The 19,606-nt window shown below is 43.4% G+C and overlaps 1 protein-coding gene across 2 annotated transcripts in view; it reads right to left on the bottom strand.

Moving 5' to 3' along the window:
- The window catches only part of nrp1a (neuropilin 1a), a 62,495-nt gene extending 44,520 nt beyond the window's left edge, over positions 1 to 17,975 (bottom strand). The window contains exons 1-3 of one of the 2 annotated variants that reach the window (XM_046062798.1): positions 17,839 to 17,975; positions 16,226 to 16,638; positions 14,702 to 14,876 (exon numbers count right to left, since the gene is read on the bottom strand). In XM_046062798.1, coding sequence (XP_045918754.1) covers positions 14,702 to 14,876; positions 16,226 to 16,328 — 278 coding nt within the window. In that variant the 5' untranslated portion in view covers positions 16,329 to 16,638; positions 17,839 to 17,975. The remainder of the gene's footprint in view (positions 1 to 14,701; positions 14,877 to 16,225; positions 16,639 to 17,838) is intronic. The other variant, XM_046062807.1, reaches the window with a different exon arrangement.
- Between the last annotated feature and the right edge of the window lie 1,631 nt (positions 17,976 to 19,606).

Here is a 19,606-nt window from a genome sequence, read left to right on the forward strand (position 1 = left end):
GGGGGGGGGGGGGGGGGTTAAAAATGTAGTTACTTGTTATTGTCTTCTTACTACTTTTGTTACTGAAAAGATAGCATACTGGTAATTTTGACTTAACTTTACATTTTGGTTGAAGTCAAAGGTTTGTGCCTGTAGCAAAAAGGACAGTGTTCATCAACATAAATTGAAAGACTTTTGTTTAGAAGATGTAGCAGTAGATTTCTCCCCCAATTGTTTGTGAAATCAATTTCTCTGCTTAGACGCACTCGCCTTTCCTCACCTCTACTGATTCCTCTCTCCATTTTTTGGTTCCCAGCTCACAACAGAGAGCATCAATCTTTCTGTGGCCCTGCTCTGTACTATCAGCAGACTTATAATTCACCTCAGAGCCTCTGTCTCTGCAGCTATCTTACACCCCCCTTCCCCACCCAGTAACTGCCAAAAGCTGAGCTGACGCCTAAAAAATTGATGCTGAGATGCATCACTGAGATGAAGAAGGAGAGACGAGCAAGCTGCAGTACAGCTGAAGGAGCTGAGCAAGTGTTTGTGTGTGTGTGTGGGGGGGGGGGGGGGGGTTCTGTTATTTAAGTGTACATTATGCGCAATATATGTGAAAACAAGTGTGTACAGCAGCATTATGCATGTTATGTATAGCATGTTGGATAGCATGTGGGCACATGAGCAGATGCCAGTCGACAAATGTTTTCACCAACTCCTTATTCACCATCTAGCAAGAGGATTACTCTTATTTTTATTTCTACTTCGTCTCCTCACACCTCCAGTAAAGCTGTTATTGCATTTTTACCCTGGCCCTCATAAAGGCAGCACAACGGGAGAGAGGATGCAGATGGAAGAGAGAATACGCCCGGGGGGTCCTCGCTGTGCTCTATGTGCGAGGGAAGAAAGAAAGAAGAGACCTCCTCCTCCAAAATGTCTCTATTTGTGCCTAAATGACTGGTGTGTCGGCCAGAACTCCAGTGGTTCTGCGCTGGTGGGTCCAAACGCTCTGCTAACACAGATCCATCCAGGCCCTTATCATCTGGAAGACATTATGGGAAATGCTTGGCAGAGCTGTTTGACGCCTCCAAAAGGCTCTCCTGTTGCCAGCCCTGTTAAATATAGCTCTAATCAATTGATCTAAACACCTGTGGGGACTTGCTTCTATAGTTTAGAATCTTTAGGGAATACAAGGGACAGTTAACAACCTCTATCTAGGATCATAAAAGAAGAACATGAACGTGGCCTACTTTTAAGTTCCAGATGGTCCCACAGTTTGGGGCTTTGCTTCTCATCTATGTCCTCCTGACATGCTAAGTTAAACAGTCCTCTACTCAGGGGCCTGTGTGGGGATATTTTATGTTGTATCACTGCTGTTGTTGTTGTCCTTATTCCTCATGACAATACAATCCAGTTGAGCCATGTACCTATTTATCTGTCTGGTCTGCTTTGGGTCTGGGTGGGCCTGTCAGCATGCCACAACACACTCACAGGCGATTACACTCTCACACACACACACACACACACACACACACACACACACACACACACACACACACACACACACACACACACACACACAGTGAGCTGCCTACCACAGTGCTAATAGTGAAAACGGTTTGCCAATCCAGTGGGGAAATTAAAGGGAAAAAAGAGAGGGGTAGGGGGCCGGGGGTGTTCGAATGTAATTCTCAACGACCTTCGCTTCACCGACTCAAATGTATTAGCCTGCCTTCTTTCTTCAGGCACAGAGAGAAAGCAATCCGCTAGTGTCAAACAAGAACATTAGCCCTCCTTGCAAAGCCAAAGAGAAGGCGACAAACCACCGGCCTAACAATATAACAGTTATATTGCCTGAAGCTTTGCCATGGAAATGATCTGTCCTCCCTCTATAAATGTCTGCTTGATATGGTTCTACAAAAGCAATACAATCTGAGGCAATGGAATAATGCTATGACAGACTGTATAAGCCTCATACAATTGGTTAGATTTCTTAATCAGACCATTTATAAACTCAAGCATGCTGTGGAAACCCCCAGAACAAGAGCTCTTTCTTTGCTATTACTCCCTTTGCCTCAGCTGTGTATAGAACAATTGCCTGGCGCTTTTCTCTGGCATTTCCCTTTCAGTGGCTATCACAGCGTAACTTGCAATTGCACAAAAACATGTCACTTAAAACATGTCAAAACATCTCTGGGTAACACAAATGGAAAGCCCTAAACAACGGACTAGGGACAGCTCTGTGAGGACCTGGGGACTTAGCAGGAAAAGGACTTTGTTGTCAGCTATCAGAAAACTCCAGCCCGCAGACTTAACGTGTTAATGAGTCTCAGCTAACGGTCTCTTTAGCCTCCGGAAAAACATCATTAATGTATGTACAAGGGGGCACGAGACAAGCTGATCTCCTACTTACTTTTTCCGAGCCTTAAGGGGACATACCTCGCTGAAATAAAATGGTCTCTCTTTCTCTACTGACCCTTCTATGCTGCCTCCCTCTTCATGTGACATTCATTAACCCACACTAGAATAACTGGTTCACTCTTTCCTAGGGCCCAGTCCATCTGTGATGATCTGAATGTCAGCTTGCCTGGACAGACAAGGAAATACAAAAAAAACAGGGCAGTATGCCGGGTCATCTGACATCTACATCTTAATGTTCTCAGCTGAAAATGTTCACCCTTATTGACTTGCTAACATTAAGATTTTTATTGAAGGTCAAGATCTCGTCGTTAAACAGAACCAGCAGATTTTTTAAGCTATCATCCTCTCCAGTGATGTGTCTCCACTTCAAAATCTGCAGTAAAACATTGCAGGAGTTCAAGGCCTCAGAACGTGGCAACCCAATCAGCAGGATAAACCACTATCCAATCAGATGATGGGTTCAGAAGTGGTTCCTTGTCAGCGAAGGGAGAAGGGCATGCTTGCTTCGCTCACCACCACGCTGCCACACGGATGGATGGAAGATATAAAAAAGATGGATATTTCCCGCCCATAAAACTCAGCTGCACCCGTCCGACTAGCCTCTTAGGGAGTCACCCCCAACTAGTCAGACCCAGCGCTGTCATATTTTTAGATGCTGTGGCTGTTTCTGATTTTGTGGTGGCCTCGGCCACATGTTTGTAAAGCATATTCGCTTTCCTGAACAGCAATTATCATTAGCATTGATGGATTTAGTGTGCCTCCATCCATTAGCTTTCCTAATTACACTGTCGAGAGATCTGCTGTCGCCAACAATCAAATTAATGAATTTGGCTATTTAGACTCAATTATTGCAACCCCCTCCCTTTGCAGCATGCACAATAATCCTTTATTCGGAAATATGAGCACGGACGGACAGAGGGAGAATTCTGCCTCAAGGGGGGGATCCTTTCTTCTCAGCACAGAGCAGGCTCAGACTGCTCTGACCTGGAGGGGGGAGCAGAGGGAGGGGTGGTGGACTAAAAACAAGCAGGGTAAATAAAACTGACCACAGAAGCTACCACTGTTAGCAGGCCATCTAAATCCCCCATGCTCACCTCGCATGTAAGGCGTAATGCACTTTGAACCCTGTCGATGCTGAAGTATGTACAGCTGACTTGCTTTCTATTCCCATGGGCAACTGTGATATGCCTACAGGGCCAAAGCAGAGCTGTGCATATTTTCAGTCACCCTGTTAGGCAGACTTTGACCTTCTGCTCTCATTAAAATTGCAAAGCATGACAAATAGGTCACAATAACGTGATTATCGAGATGTGAATATATGTATATATCAGTAGCTTAAACAAAAGATGCAGTCATTGGTCTTATGTGCTGACTTAAAGATAAAGTAATCAAAGGTCAAAGTCATTATCAATCAAAAATACTTATATTTCTCAAAAGGGCGGATTGGTTTTAAAACTGAATTTTTGGTTCTAATGCATCCAAAAGTTATGTTCATAAGACAATGTTCACTGCATTTTACAGTAAACTGTTTCTGTTTTTTGCTGAGCTCAGAAAATGCTTTTGCTAATGAAGGTGAAGAGAAACATGTGGATAAAACACAATGACCTAAAATTAACTAATAAATTATTGTTGCACTGCAAAGGATATTTCTATATATTCTATATATATATTTTCTTTATTGAATGTTCATATCAAATTGTAAACTGCATTTAAAAAAAGTGTGTTAATAAAACATCTGTCAATACTGTACAAAATTACAAGCCACCGTTTTCATAATATTAATAATAATAATAACGTGAGGGAGCTTTCACTTAAAATACATCAATCTGCAGTGTGAAGTTCAAGACTATATGAAAGCTGTGTATAACAGCTGCAGTGAGATGAAAATATCCATCTAGCCACCTTTATTTCTAATGCACATCTTGTTATCATGAATACAGCGAGAATGAATAAGTACAATTAAAGAGAAAACTGCTCATGGCAAAATGGAAATAACACATTTAGCACTTCCCCCTGCTAAGTGAGCTTCAGAAATGAAATTTCTTGGCAAACAGCCAAGCTCTATGTGCATCTTACCATACAGACATGAATATTCACACGTGAATATATGCTTTTGCACATGAATCGACCAACCCCTGGGTACATTTCTAAGAAACATGTCATAGAAGTAATGCCACAGGTTCATGGCCTTCTTATGTAGTCCTTTTGACTCAGAGCTATTACACAATATGTCAGTTGTACATCATATCCCGAAAAGGTTCAGCATGTTAACATAGCCAAAAACACTGTGATATGATTTACAAACGGCCAAAATAAAAGCAAGAAATTGGTTTGAAAATTAAAAAAATACAAGGAAAGAAAGTGAGCCAAATACAGGGCCAAAGCAGAAAATACAGAGGATAAAAAGGCCCATGTGTTTTCTCTAAGAGGGAAGAGAGAAAGAGAGAGGGAAAGAGAAGCACTTCAGCCCATTTCTGGGGCCATTACAGGAGGGAATGGCTCCCATTTGTCCCACCTTGACATTTGAGAGGATCTCTGATTACACAGGCGAGAGGGGCAGGCAAGAGGTGAGCGAAGAGAAAGTCCTCCACAGGGGTCTGTGGCATGGCTCAGATACACTGTCGTTACAACAATGAGAAGTCAAGGGTAAAAATAACAGGGTACTGGGAGAAAGGGGGGAATGTGGCACAGCGTGGGCCAACACCTATAGTATCTTTCTTAAACACACTGTCCCCTCCCTGCGCTTGTAGCCCAAAAGAGACCAGGATCATGGCACTGAATAAAATGGTCCAAGAAGTGTATTCGGTGTATTTTGTGGACATTAGTGGGGGTATGGCATGCTGAACACATGAGACAAGAAGAAACATGAGGAAACAAATTGTCAACAACCATGAGCTAGTGACCTACTGAACTTAACATGGGACTAAAATTATGCGGCATATATGAAGGCTATCATCTATCTGTTCCTGATGCTGCGAGAAGCTAGCGGTGCTCCCCTGCCGAGTAATGAGCTGTGTGTGCGAGGAGCATGCCGCATTCAAAGAAGCAGAGGATATAGGAGGAAGGGAAGGGAGGAGGGGAGTTAAGGCTGAGGTCAACTAGAGGTAAAGCTTTTGGGTGCTGTTCAAAACTTTCACCTCCACAATGGGCAGGAAGAGAGAAAGAGTGTGATGTGGGTGGGACGGTGGTGTTGGTGGGTGAGGAGGAAACAGACTGGTGAGGGAGGAGAAAGAGCATGAAGGCATGTAAGTTGAGCAGTTGTTAGAGGGAGTGAAGGAACAGAAACAAAAGAGAGAAATAGTGCAAATAGCTGATAGAGGTAGTTGCAAACAGGTGCCAACATGAATCCATAAAAAGGTTCAGTGGCGTGGAGCATGCTCTCACTCTTTTACATGGCTCTGCAACAGCTAGAAAGCTCGAGGGCAATGGTAGTAATAACTGCACTGGGAATTATTCAATTAAACGCCCCATCCGTCCCCTCCAGCGTTCACCCTCCTTTTTCTTTTCTCTGTCCTCAATTGAGTCTGTGGAGGCGGCCGGGGCTTGAGGGGTCAGAGAGCAGTCTGGGCTGGGTGTTCCGTGACCCGGTCATTCGGCTGGACATGCAGCCAGTTGGCTGGGAGCATGGAAGACAGTGAACATGCTCTGAGAGTGTTGTAGAGGACCAGCATTGTCCTCTTGAGTGTATATAATATGCACAAACAGCCAGCAGCAACCACACCTGACCTTAAACCACACAATAACCTTAAGACAAGACAAGCTATTTCTGGTTCTTCACAGGAAGAGGAAAAAGGATGGTGATAAAAATAAATAAGGGTTTTTACAATAGGCACATATTTGCTGGCATGGCCGGTCGATCAGCTGCTGCCAGATTTGAGAAGCTTCCTTTGAATGTGGATCAGCCCTTGGACGCAATATCTAACGTTTAAAACCACATCCTTCATTCAATTCTGATGGCTGCATTGTTCTCGCCGCGTGCAAAGAACTCAGATTTTCCAGTGATGCAGCACTTTGAAAGCCAAATAGGCCGTGCTGTGAGGGCTACATGCCAAGCGGTGCATCTCTTCCGTGGTGCCGGGCAGAGAAGCTGAATGCTTGGCATTACAGGCTTGATCTAAGTGCTGGTGGCCAGCCAGCCCTGGCCAGCATTTGGAGGGCAAGGTGACTCTTCCATTTACTGGCCGTACAATCAAACTTTCTTGCCAACTTGGAGGCTGTCTGTTCAGAAGTATCATTTCCCTCTGCCTTCTGGTGAAGTCCTCTGGGAGATTGTAGAAGTATGCATGAAAGGGAGGGGGGGCTTCACTTATCCCTGTGTAGGCAGGGGTCATCCTGGAAAGGGTGGACAGGCGCCAGAGGTACAGGCTACTTATAACACTTTCAACGCCACCCTGCTGTGATATTGCCACAAAAGGTTGCTGTGAGGCTGAATTTACTGTCCTTTTTTTTTTTTTTTTTTACAACTACTACCATCTAACAAAAAAATAAAGCCGTGATAAAAAAAAAAAAGCAGTGGTGGCTGCAATAGAAAAGAAAGACACTAATGTTGCCAATTTAGTGAGAAGAGATCAAGCAAAGAGCAAACAAAGAAAGGGATTGTGAGTGGCTCTAACTCAATCAGAGAGCAGTGGGGTACCGCCCCATCAATCACTGTCTGCTTGCTGCCCTGACCGAATCATGTCAAGTTGAGTGGTGGAGAAACACCAGTGAGCCAACATCCCCGCTGTGCGCAAACACAGTGATCGAAAATGACCCCGGGGATCTGGGGCTGACACAGGAGGGTCCTTGGCTTTACTTCCTACCTACCTACCCTCTTACCCACTGCAAACAAACTTTGCTTCACCCAGAGTCCCTCTGGGCACTTGCTTGATTGTTTGAATAAAGAACCCTGTGGTTGCTGAGCCTTCCCCCTCCCACCTGCCCCCCTTGTGGATCTGTAAGCACCGGGGCGTTAGGGCAACAAACAGGCTGCGTAGAACCACAGCCACATCAATCAAAATCATGAGCCCCATTCAAGGTTAGACCACTGACCGAAACATATCTGACAAGCCTGGACACGCTGTATTAAAGTGTCCAGGACTGCCTCTCCAATTCAGCTAACAGCCTCTTCTCTTTCCTTTCTCCTCTGGGACGGGTGGATAAGTAAGACGTTGGGAGGAACTAATCCACCCCGGACTACTGCTCTGCCACCCACATATCATGAACTCAAATTATTCCTCATTCATTCACCCTCACTTTCTGTCTTTTTCCATGCCGCCTCATACTCTGGGAAATCAGCATTTGATGGAAAGAAAAAAGGCGAGAGATGAAAACCTGTTGCTAATTATATTATATGAGGCAGAGAGAGGGGGAGACGGTACTTATTGCCAACTGTCCTTTGGAAACAGAAACACATAATTGAATCACAGCCTCAGCCTCAGTGTTTAATGCTTTTTCATTGGCACTGGAAGGAAAATGAGTATGAATTTTCTTATAGTCAATAGATGTGTCCAGATAGAGAGCTGAGATTACCCAATGTTGTCCTCTAATCATGAGTCTCTCCATACGGCTCCTTTTTCAAGCAATCTGCTTTGGATAAAAAGTAAAAGAGCATACGACTGACATTTCTAAAGCTGTGTGGGCCGCGGCTCCATTCCACAAGAAACTTCCATATAGGGAAGCTTGTATTGGTTTGGGGCTGGAAAGAAAAAGAATTCACCAGCCGTGTGCCAGAAACAGCTTAGTGACACTCAATCCCTGGCAAACATGAGTCGCTAACTCCCACATTGAGATGAAAAACAAAACAGGCAGACACGTGAGACTGTATGATGCTTTTGTGCTGCCACAGATATGTGACTGAGGCTTGAAATCCGGCGGGTTATTTATGAGCGCTCGCCTTGTCTCGTCTCTTTCTCTCCCTCTCTCCCTCCCTCAATCCCTACTTTTCCTACCCCTCTGCTGTGAAGTGGACCTCCCTCCTGCTGTGCGGTAGAGTGGCTTGCCTCCCGGTTGTGGTCAGGTTGTGCATGAATCAAAGTGGTGACAGAGCAGTGGGGAGGATGGCAGATGCCACGGCCAGAAAGCTTTTCAATCAGGCTGCCCTTCCAAGCCACGGCCAAGGTGAAACACTTCTCCGGTGGATGATAAAAAAAAAGACCCTCAACCCCACAGTCACACATGCACACATGTATTGCAGCACACATGTGCAGGGACCTACTTTAATTCTGCTCATTAGCCAGGGAGTAGTCCTTTATGTTTAAAAGAGATGAAGAAAGAGAGTAATGAGAGTAAAGGTCAACGGTTTTCTCATGCAACATCTCTGTCTGCTGTCCTGTCTTTTCTGCCCTCTGGCTAATTAAAGATGAACACTTAACATTTAAAAGCATTGTGGCTTTCATTTGCTTTGAATGGCTCACCTACCTCATTAACAGTTATATTTTGCAGTTAGCAAATGGGATGTTGTATTGTAAATAGACATTTTAGATGCTTGTTGTGCCATGATGACAAAGTAAGGTTTGGAATAATTGCTGTGAAGTGCAAATATGATATTTTCAAAGAGGATTGCTCTTTGATTTGCTGCTGGTAAGACAGATTTTCAAGGTACATTTTTTCAACTTAATTTTAGGTATAATTTGATTTCCATTGTTCAGGGGTGCAATATCATTTATGAAGGATGAAAAAGGTGACAAAGATGCAAATCCCCAAAGGAGGTCTGCGGGCATGCACCCCCAGGAAGAATAATTTTTTTAAAAAAAGTGGATTTACAGTTGATATTAGCTGGAATATGGAAAAACTCAGCATAGAATTATGACATCTTGTGTGTATGGTTTTTGCTCTTTAACGCTATTCCGACTGCTGTTTGCTCACTTAAAAGACAGGGCATAGATATGATGTTTAAAAGTTGATTTCACAACTACTATAATTAAAATAACAACTGTCACAGGGTTAGTTCAATTCAGTAATGTAAGTCCATTTTAGCTAGGTTAAATGTCTACACTGTTGTGTCATGAATTAGTCTCATGTTACAGAGAAAATCCAAAAGCAAATAGTTTAATTACTTCATGGTAATGACAGTATTAGCCTCGCTAATATTATTTTAGCATAAGGAAAATGTAACCATCAGAGGCTAAATTTAACATTAAGTTTTCACTTTAGCGGAGAAACTCAACCTCTGTGGTAATCGTTGGCAAAATGGTAACATTGGTATCATTAAAAGAGTAGTTCCAGAGCCTTAACGTCAGTAACATTATATAAGCAGAGTTTAGAATACCAAATATTAGACTCCATGGAAATAACATTAAAAACTAACGTTACATCCAAATCGTGGTGGCTAGCGTTCACTAAATCAAAACAACATATAAGCCAATTAAGTTTATCATTACATTACTGTGAGAGATTCTTAAGGCATGCGGGCAGTCTTCACTCTTCTATTCTTTTTGACAACTCAGAAGGCGCGGTTCTCATTTCATTTCCTGTGAAACCCATTGGATCTAGACAAATCAAACACAAGTTTGCACGCCTGATTGTTATTGACTGTGGGAGTCCATTACTGTGGAAAACACCAGGTGCATCATTTCAGCTGCTTTTGTCAAAGCGGTTAGTTAAAAGAAGTGGTGTCACACTTATGCACCCTTTCTTTTCCTGTGCCTATTTTGTGAAGCCGCTTTGAACTCCACCAGCATGGATGCTTCTCTGACATACACTTTGAAAAGAGGCACATATGGACATCAGAAATAAATGTCCGCTAACAGGCCGTAAGTATCTCCAGCAATCCTTGTCACTCCAAAGCCCTGTCCGCTCACCCTGGAGGTCACAACACTTCCCTTCTTTAAAAGCCTCTACTGCCATAGGCCTGTTTAGAAAAGCTTCCTGTTGCGTTCCTTTCTTATTTATTTTCCTCCATGACAACAGCTGATAAACAGTCATGCGGCCCACTTCTCCTTATTTGCCCATGCTTGCCTTGCCTTGACAGAGGAGTGAAGGCTGTTTTCAGATCCAGTACGTTAGTTATTGCTCTTCACTGCCCAGCTGTGAAGCTCCGCTGCTCTTTATCATGGAGCTCCTGCATGCTATTCAGGTGTAACAGTGGAATTAGTAAGTAGCCAAGTGGCTCTTTTCCCTAAAACCTCTTCTGTCCTCTGTTCTCACTTCCTAGAAACGGGTGGAACTTTTGTTGGGCACTATGACCATTTGAGTGGAGCTAGAAGGATTCCACAGGACAAAGAAAGAGCCAACTATAGATGCAGTATAGGGTAATACCCACTGCCCCTTTTCAAGCTCCTGTTAGTCATCTCTGGAGTCCAGGCTTGGTCAGGAATGCCAGGAGGGGCAGGATGTCTATTGTAGAGGGTACACAGCAGAGAATGTTTGACTTCCCAGCAGGCAAAGCAGCTCCACAGGGGCCGCTCAGTGGGAGATAAGGAGTGGAAGGAGCAGAGGGACAGAGAAAGGATAGGACTACAATTAAAAATAGGAAAAGAGTGCTTTTCCAAGCTTTGAGTTACAGGCACCTGAAGGCAGGGGGTATTCTCGCAGACTTTTGAAGCACGGCGAGGCGGGAGGCTTTTGCTGACTTTCTCCACGATCTCCCCCACAAAGGGCTGCTTGAGAAGGCATTCCTCAAATATCTTCGCTGCCTAGTACCACCCTGCCATACATCTCATCTGAACCCCCCTTCATCCACTGCACAGACTGCCACACTGGAATTTCTGTGAGGTCCAGAAACATACCATCCAGACAGAGAGAAAAGCAAAGAAATGAGGGAGGGCTGAGAAAGAGGAGACAGTCTCTTTCTCCCTCTGTTTTTAACCCCTCTCTTCTGCTCCTCCAAAACAAACAGTCCAGCCTCGACTGGCTGGCTGGCTGCAAGGGATTTCAGTGTGCTTAAGGAGTAACTGTGTTTTGGTCTGGTCAGCAAATCCGATGCATCAATGATTCATGATGTTGTCAGGAGTACATGATTTCTATAGAAAGTTGGTTCTCGTCTTCGAGTCTGCAGGAAAGAAGAGGGAGAGTACAGCCTGCAGCTCATGATGAAAGATTCCCTAGAACTTGTTTAAGTAAGTTAAAACTGGAAACTATCCGATTCCTAAACAGCAAATCTTACTTGAACAGTAAGAACTATCGTCTGTCTTATGAATTAGATAAATTGCCCTTCAATCTGCCTTACGTGAAACCTGTCTGGATTCAAATCCACTAAAGCCTCCATTTTTTCTTCAGATGGCAGAGCTGCCACAGTCAGACAAGCCTGACAGCCCTTATCAGATCGCAGAGAAACAGAGGATGCATGCGTGGGGAGGTAGCGGAGCAAAAGCACATCTATTTACTTCAGTTTTTCACTTGAGCTTAGCTTGCTCATTCCACTGATTTTCAGAGCAAATTGACTTCAAATATTTGCCTTGATGCTGGCTGCGCTTTCGCCTCAAACTTCATTAGTTGTGAGAGCGGTGAGGGTGGCCCCTGAAGCTCCACTCCGTGAAAGTCTACAACGGTGCGTGAAAGGTAAACACGTTCTGCATTCAGAATAGCAGGGCTCACTTAGTTTCCTTATCTCTGTGATGAAGTGTTTTCCTCCTCCAGCTCTCAGGATACAGGCCTCTGCACTTCCCCAAACAAACCTGTCAAGGGTAGCACACACGTGCAACAATACCACCGCGACTCCACTCAGTAAAGGCTGTTTTTCTTTTTAGGAGAGCCACTTTGAGTGCTTCTTGTTTGGTTTGCTGATAACAGCCATGTTGGGGAACATGTGGTGCATATGTGTTCCATTTACCCACTAATTAGATTGCAAGGCAGTGCACTGAAGCATGCATTGTAGCCCCCACTCCCTCCACCTCCACCCACTCTGCCAGTCCATCAGATAAGGAAGCCATTCTGGCTCTCATCAGTTTCCATTATGTAAGAGCTGATTTGGTGAGTGGAGCTGCGACAGAGAGTCTGATGGGTCCAACACAAATCACACCCAACTACTGTCTACAGATACATAAGTAACTATTTTCCACCCCTAATTGAGTTACCTATGACATGCCTTGTCAGCGATTAGCACAATAACCCGCCCTCATGTTACATAGTGCCATAATATGAAATTAAGGAAAATGGATTTCACATCATGTCTTATCTTTGCTGGATAAAGCCATAGTGAAGCCACACAATGTGGAATACATTGTGAAGTGGAACTCCTATGAAAACCTGCTCCATTAAAAACATTAAAAATGAAACGGCACACCAAGTTAAAAATAGGAAAAAGCTGTAGGTCAGGTCGACTCCGTTTTCCGGTCCAATCTCTGCGTGGCCCACATGAATCAGAGACTTACTGAAGTTTCACAGCCGACTGCCGTTGTCATTTGTTAGCATTTCCTCTAGACAAGTGGTTTATAACCTTCTGACCACACTATTGGTATTACATAGGCTGTGTCTGCTCCAAATGTAATGAATAAGAAAAAATGGAGGCAAAAGTTAAAAAAAAAAAAGAAAAAAGAAGGGAAGAAAGAGGGAGAGACGCTACAGATGCAAACGCATCCAATACACGCATTTCATCCTGTAACAAATTTATTAACAGCCAATTAACTGGCAATCAACAATCTGCTAATTCAGCGGCTGTTAAAATGAAAATGCTGAGCTCATTTCTAAATGATACATCCATAGATTACTAAACTCAAAGCCCACCCTCTTTTCTATGTGGAAAAAAAGCTGCCTTCCTTGAGCCTGCAGGGACTAAAATCTTTTTACTCCGTGTGTTTAGACACAGGAAATTCATTCCTGACTAATTTGATTAGCACAAGCATTGTTACTGCTAACCCTCTCTTCCTGTCCCTTCCTCGCTCTCTTTTTGTAACTGAGGCTCTTGGACAGTTTAATAGTCCCTCTGGTGCTGAAATCGGACCCAAAAGAAGTGTCAAAGTGCATCCAGCCTTTAAAAGACAGCAGCCTTCAGCCTGCCATAAATCTCGGTCAGCAGTAAAGAAAGGTGAAAGTGGGATTGAAATCAGGAATTAAAAAACCAAACCCTGCAAACATATACAGGGGCCTTTGAGGGAGCACAACAGAAGCATCAGGTCCAGGCTTTGGGTGGAGTGGGGATACAGTAACAGGATCCAGCAAAGCCCTGTACTCTCCTAAGCCCTGCAGCATAAACAAACAGCTGAGACAGAGCAGGACAGAGGCACCGACACGCGCACACAAACCACACACAATCACGCACACACAGACAGGCAATCAGAGTGAGGCAGTCTGCCCAGGCAAGGCTCACCTCAGGGCACCCACACTGACACAGGCTCATCACATTACAGTCTGTCTCCGGTTTCATCGGCTTAAACTATCTATCTGACAACAGGTTAGCCTCTTAGCCTTTTGTTGGATGCAATGGCTCACGGTTTACAAGTCAAATAAGGATCAGTAACTAACTGTCACTGAGCAATTCACCATAAAAAGGGAATTTCACCTGGTTTAAAGTTGAAATCTAAGTGAAAATAACACAGATGAGTCAGATAATTTCACTCTGACACAACTCTGAATGACTAATAATTAAAATAAGTTCACGCTTGTTTTTTTAATGTAACACATTCTTAGAATGTCTCACTTGTTTTGTGAGTATAGGGACTTTAATTGGAAATATGAATAAATGTAATGTAAATGTAAATATGTGAGTAAATGAGATGGAAATTTTTTCTTCTTCCAGTGTTTAAAGTTACCATGGCCTCTGATTAGGCTTTCTCCCTCAATGCCTTCTGCTAAAGTACAGCAATAGAAATCAATATTATACCCGGGTAACTTCATTCGACAAGAGAAGCGCGGACATTCCAAAACCAAATGGCAGGGGTGATGCATTCCTGCTGCCCTATGAAGTGCCAGAGCAGGATCGCAATAACCCAGTTTCACTGAGCCTGCTGACGCTAGATGGCGCAGTTTCATGTGCAATATGTATGAGGGAAAGGGGAGAATGAGTGTCACACATGAGCGCTATAAAAGTCACAGGAACTCGCATGTGTACTTGCTAGGAATAAACATAAATCTACAGTCATGTGTGTGTGTGTGTGTGTGTGTGTGTGTGTGTGAACAGCTTCTATACAGCCTCTCTTAGTGTAGTGGTTTCCAAAATATGATCTGGGGGCCAAATGGGTACTGTTTTTGCATTCACTCATTTTGCCGAATAAAAGTATAAAGATTATTTTCATTGAGGTTTCACTTTTCCCCCCTTTTATTGCCAACCAACTTTTAATCAGATTGGGGCCACAGGGATAAAATCCGACTGAATTAATGAGTTTTTTTGGGACCAAGACCACATCTGTTTTTTATAGACAAGATTACTAACTCGCAGCGTACTTACTTGCACTCCCGGTCCTCCAGATCGAAATGTGGATTGAAGTTGATGAGGATCCGCTGGTGAGGACCAGGCGCCGATATCACCCACACGCATCTCTGAGAAGGGGGATAAGATATGGGGTATCCGGGCGAGGTGAGGTAGTTGGCGGTTGAGATTCTGATGTTGCCTCCACATTTATCTGCATTTGGGAGGGAAAGAGTTCTTTAAGGATAGCACTTTTCAACATTTGGGCATTTAGCTGATGCCAGTGTTTTATAGCAGTTCACAGAGACAGAGATAAAACAGTTTGATTGCACCAGTTAATGTTGCCACCACTTTACAAACTTACACTTTGTTCAACTGGAGTTCTATCTATCTATCTATCTATCTATCTATCTATCTATCTATCTATCTATCTATCTATCTAGTAAAGAGTATCCCAAACCACATTTGTTGCAGAGTTGGCACATATTTTAATTGTAACAAATCCCAGTGTTACTGCAAGTACTTCGGTAGTGTTATTCTTAATAACGCTGTCCTATGTAATATAATATTGTCTATGGTAAGCTTATATGGAGTTGGTTAATTTCATCCTGTGGTACACTGGGGTGATCTCAAGTAAAACTCAGAGGCAGGAATAGTTCCTCACATTAAAATAAGCTTTCAGGCCGATATGAGTAGATGTTAAAGCATCCTTGTAAAAAGACTAAATGGAGAAGCTTCAATAGACGTTTCGTTTTTGCAGAAGCCAAAAGTCACAGGGATCTACAGTCTGTTTCTTTAAACTCCTGATGCAGTATGATTTTTATCATTAAACGGAACATTCATTTGAGGCCCGGACTGCTACTCACATTTATCTTCTTTGTTTTGCGCTTGTTTGCATCATTGTATTATAACCCGCACACACATCTTCAAAATCAGTTAATAATTAATTAATATCAAATAAAATGAGACTGGGATAAAAGCGCAAAATGGAAACGAGAGTGGCGTTGTAAGAATAGAACACGGGGAAGTTGTGCGAGTCGAGCATTTGGGCTGACTTTTTGAACTTCATCATACTCAAAAACATGGACCTTCTTAACCGATTACTGATAATTAATTCGTTGAATAAAGTGTTCTAAAAGAGTTTATCAGAGGTAACAATTCTCACAAGTAACTGAAATTGCGTTAATACAAATATAAATATTTAGGAATATTTTAATGGTATCATGGGATCCATAACAGAAATAAGGCAATAAAAAACTCAATACTCAATATCATACCGTTTCTGATGAGAATTTTAGAGGGAAATCGTAAAAAAGATATAAAGGAGGAAACACAATTTAAGAGGGATGGTTTCTATACAGTCAGTTGTGAGCGATAACGTCTCTGTAGAAATATCAGGGAGGGATTTGGGTGTAGGCAGACTGGGCAGGTGAGCGCCTTGCGAGTTTGCCAAAAGATCAGCTGAGATCAGAGAAGGCTAATCTTTTAAAAAAATATCGGGATTAGTAGCTTTGCAAAGTACATAAAAGCTTTATTTATATAGATATCAAATGTCACACTTACCGTTTTTGAAAGCCTTGACCACCAAAAGGATTCCCGTGAACAGGATAAAGACTAATCCACAATGCATCCTTGTTTTCTCACAAAAAGAAATAAAATTAGGCATACAAACAAACTCCGAAATTAAACTCCCCCAACAGTTTTTTTGGCAAGTATTCTTCTCTCCTCCTCTTAGCTCAACAAACAATGTAGAAGTGTCTCTTTTAACGAAGTTAGATCTGAGTGCGGACTCAGGTCGCTGGCATCCTGTCGTTCAGCTCCTGTTTCCTCTCGCCTTTGCCGGCTGCGCTCGTCTCTCCAGCGCCGACCATGCCATATCCTCTCCAAGAAGCCAAAACGTAAGATTTGTGAAGAAATGACCCACTCCTTTTTGAGTTCTTACTCCGTCAAATGATAAGGCAGGAGGTAATCCTTGGCTGTGGGGTGAAAAGAGATAGACGGAGGTGTGAGCAGGTTAAGAATGCGTGCTGCGGTCGTGCGCTCTGGACATTCCCCAATCTGTCTAAACGCGCTGTTGCTTACACACACAAGACTATAAAGGCACGGATACACCCATTCCCCAAATTGTGACCACTTTGCTTCAATAGGCTCCGAGTGGGAACTCGGAGAGACTGATGATTGGCTTAATTACAAATAGCCAACCTATATGGGATAAGCCCTGTGTCTTTATATGTAAGCGGAGCTGCACACTGAGTCACAGAGCACCAGCAGTCCGTTAAGTGACATGATTCTCTCTCTTTCTTCCCCTCTCTCTTTTACTTACTCCCTCTCTCTTCTCCTCCCTCCCTCTCTCTTCTCTTACAAAAAGGAGCGAGACATTAATGGTAGATGTAGTAACACAACATGACTCCTTCCAGGAACATTAAAAAACCAATATTTGAGATATATGATATCTGGTGAAAATATGCTACCATAAAACATCCTGACTTTTAACAACTTTTAAGTCTGGATTATGATGAATACTGCAGGGGTAATTCCTCAGGATGTGTTCTCTTCCGCTTCTGTTTGGGACTGATCATTTTAAATGACTCACTGAGCAACCCTTTTGTGAAACACTGGTCAAATGGAAGCATACTACAGAGCATATTAGGCCCAGCTTTTGCTCAGGAGCTAAATAATAGAAAGTGTTTTCCCCCTTAGTCCTTGAGGACTTCTGTTATGCACCAGTAGCTGTCCAAATGCGTCCGATTGTTAAAGCCTGCCCCACAACAGTGACACCATTAAACTGGCACACTGAAATTTAGGGGAAATCAGTTAAAGCGTAAATTACAGTAACCTCGAGTCGTTTGCTCAAGGCTGCCCTTACTGGGTCACAATGCACAAAAGGGAACGGAGCGGGCTTGCATTCAGCAAACCTCATTCCACATCCTGTACTACAAAATCCTACATAAACACAATGCAAGGGAATACATGATTATGAAAAATTAGTTTTATATGCATGTTGTAACGTGAAAAAACAAACGGCTGTACAACAGCAATAGGAGCCAAATTAGTAAAATTGTACATGAAATCATGGTAACACGGTCAAATAGGCTGTATTATTATTTCAGTGCACGCTAACGCAGCAATATTTGTTCACCCCTGTGCACAAATCAAATAAAAACAGCTGCATTCACCTGCGTCTTGAGGACTCGCAAAACCGCAGGCATCCAGCCCTCCTCTCTCCAGCATGCGTGGAGCTTAGTGTACGATCCGATAGGCTTTCTCTGATTCTATTAAAATGACACCAGATCTTCTCCTGAGCCCCACTTGAGCAAGTCAAGTTACTCCCCCCCCAAACCCCCTTTTTTAACGCCTTGGAGAGAACCACAGCGCAGTCCAGTTCGGTCCCGGGTCCCCACCGCGCAAAGACGCACAGCCGATGCCCAGAGTCTTCTCCGCGTACTGACTAGTCTCCTCCCCGCTGATCTCTTCTGGTCTCTCTCGCCGTTTCGCTCCCTTTCATTTAGCGCTGTCACAAGTGAAATCCGGCCAGTGTGAAGGATAATAGACAGTCCAAAAAATGTCAAAGGGATAGAAAGAATAAACAGAAAAGTCCTGGGTGATCTAATAGAAGTTTCCCCCCGTTCGTCTCTCCGTGCGCCACCGCTCTAGGCTCCTCCACTGATACAAATGCAGAGGGTTTGAGTCCCTGCCAGCCTCACACGCCCCTTTACGAGGGATGAGTACGAGGACGCGCGATTCCTTGCGTGCGTGCGTGTGTGTGTGTGTTTGTGAGTGTGTGTTGGTGGGGGGGTTCTCTGCTGCAATCGAGATGCAGATTTTACCCACCCGCCACTCTCTCTACAAGCCTGTAGCCTTTATTAGACGCATGAGAAAGTCACATTAGACATTAAATGCGCTGGCGTCTCTGCGCTTGTAAGCCATCTAGAATGAGATCCGTTTTTTATTTGAGATCACTCACAGAAAACCTGTCCTTATGAGAAACTGACGATAATAAGTCTTATCGGGGTGCAACACGAACATATGTAACTCTATGAGTATTGTAAGATTATTGAAGTGATATAGGAGGTTTAAAAAAGCAACGTGCGTTAAGGACACTATATAGCAGTGTACACACTACAAGTCCTTATAGAACTGTCGTAGGGACATCATAGAGGTACTATATGGGCAGATGCCCTGTTTTCTGGGAGCCTAGGGCCCAAGGGACTCACTGCGCATTGTTGTTCTCTGTTGGTGTCTGGACAATCTGTCTGTCTGTCTGTCTGTCACACACCCCAGCCTGTACCATAAATACTCACAGGCTATCATGATCTCATCATCTGTGACAATATAGGTGTGAGACCACAAACCAGGGGTGTCAAGTCACAAACCCAAGTAAAACCAAACAAATAAAATCATGTCTGTATTTGGGAGTATTAATAATTCAAACAGAATTGAGAGCAATCAGCTGAAAATATCATTTCCATGGAGGGGATTCTGTAGATCTAAAAAAACAAAAAACAGGACTAACCTTGGAATTACACCTCATTTGGAATTATGAATGACCCTCTAAATTTGTGCATTCACAAACCCTCATTTGAAAATACTCATTACAGAAAATGTCATGATAGATGTTTATTGTTAGATACAAGTGATAACAAAACTGGACATCCCCTTGGAAAGAACCATGTAGAGAGCAAAACATCCATTCTTATTTTCTCTAACTGCGCAACCTCTCCAGTAAGGGGAACTGAAACTAAAACAGAATTCTGCATAACTCTCATAGAGCTGAAAGTTCCTTGACCCTGCTTCTCTCACCGCTGCCACTGGGCCTTAAGGGTTAAGCCTGGCACACATGCTGCATGAGTTCTCTGCTGTTTTAGCTCAATTGACTGCAATAACTGGCTTTCAGCAGCATGCAGGTCTTTGCGGTTAGGAGCCTTCTGCCCTGTAGGGGGCATC

This window comes from Micropterus dolomieu, linkage group LG01 (genome assembly GCF_021292245.1).
Source record: "Micropterus dolomieu isolate WLL.071019.BEF.003 ecotype Adirondacks linkage group LG01, ASM2129224v1, whole genome shotgun sequence".
In the NCBI taxonomy this organism is placed as follows: Eukaryota; Metazoa; Chordata; class Actinopteri; order Centrarchiformes; family Centrarchidae; genus Micropterus; species Micropterus dolomieu.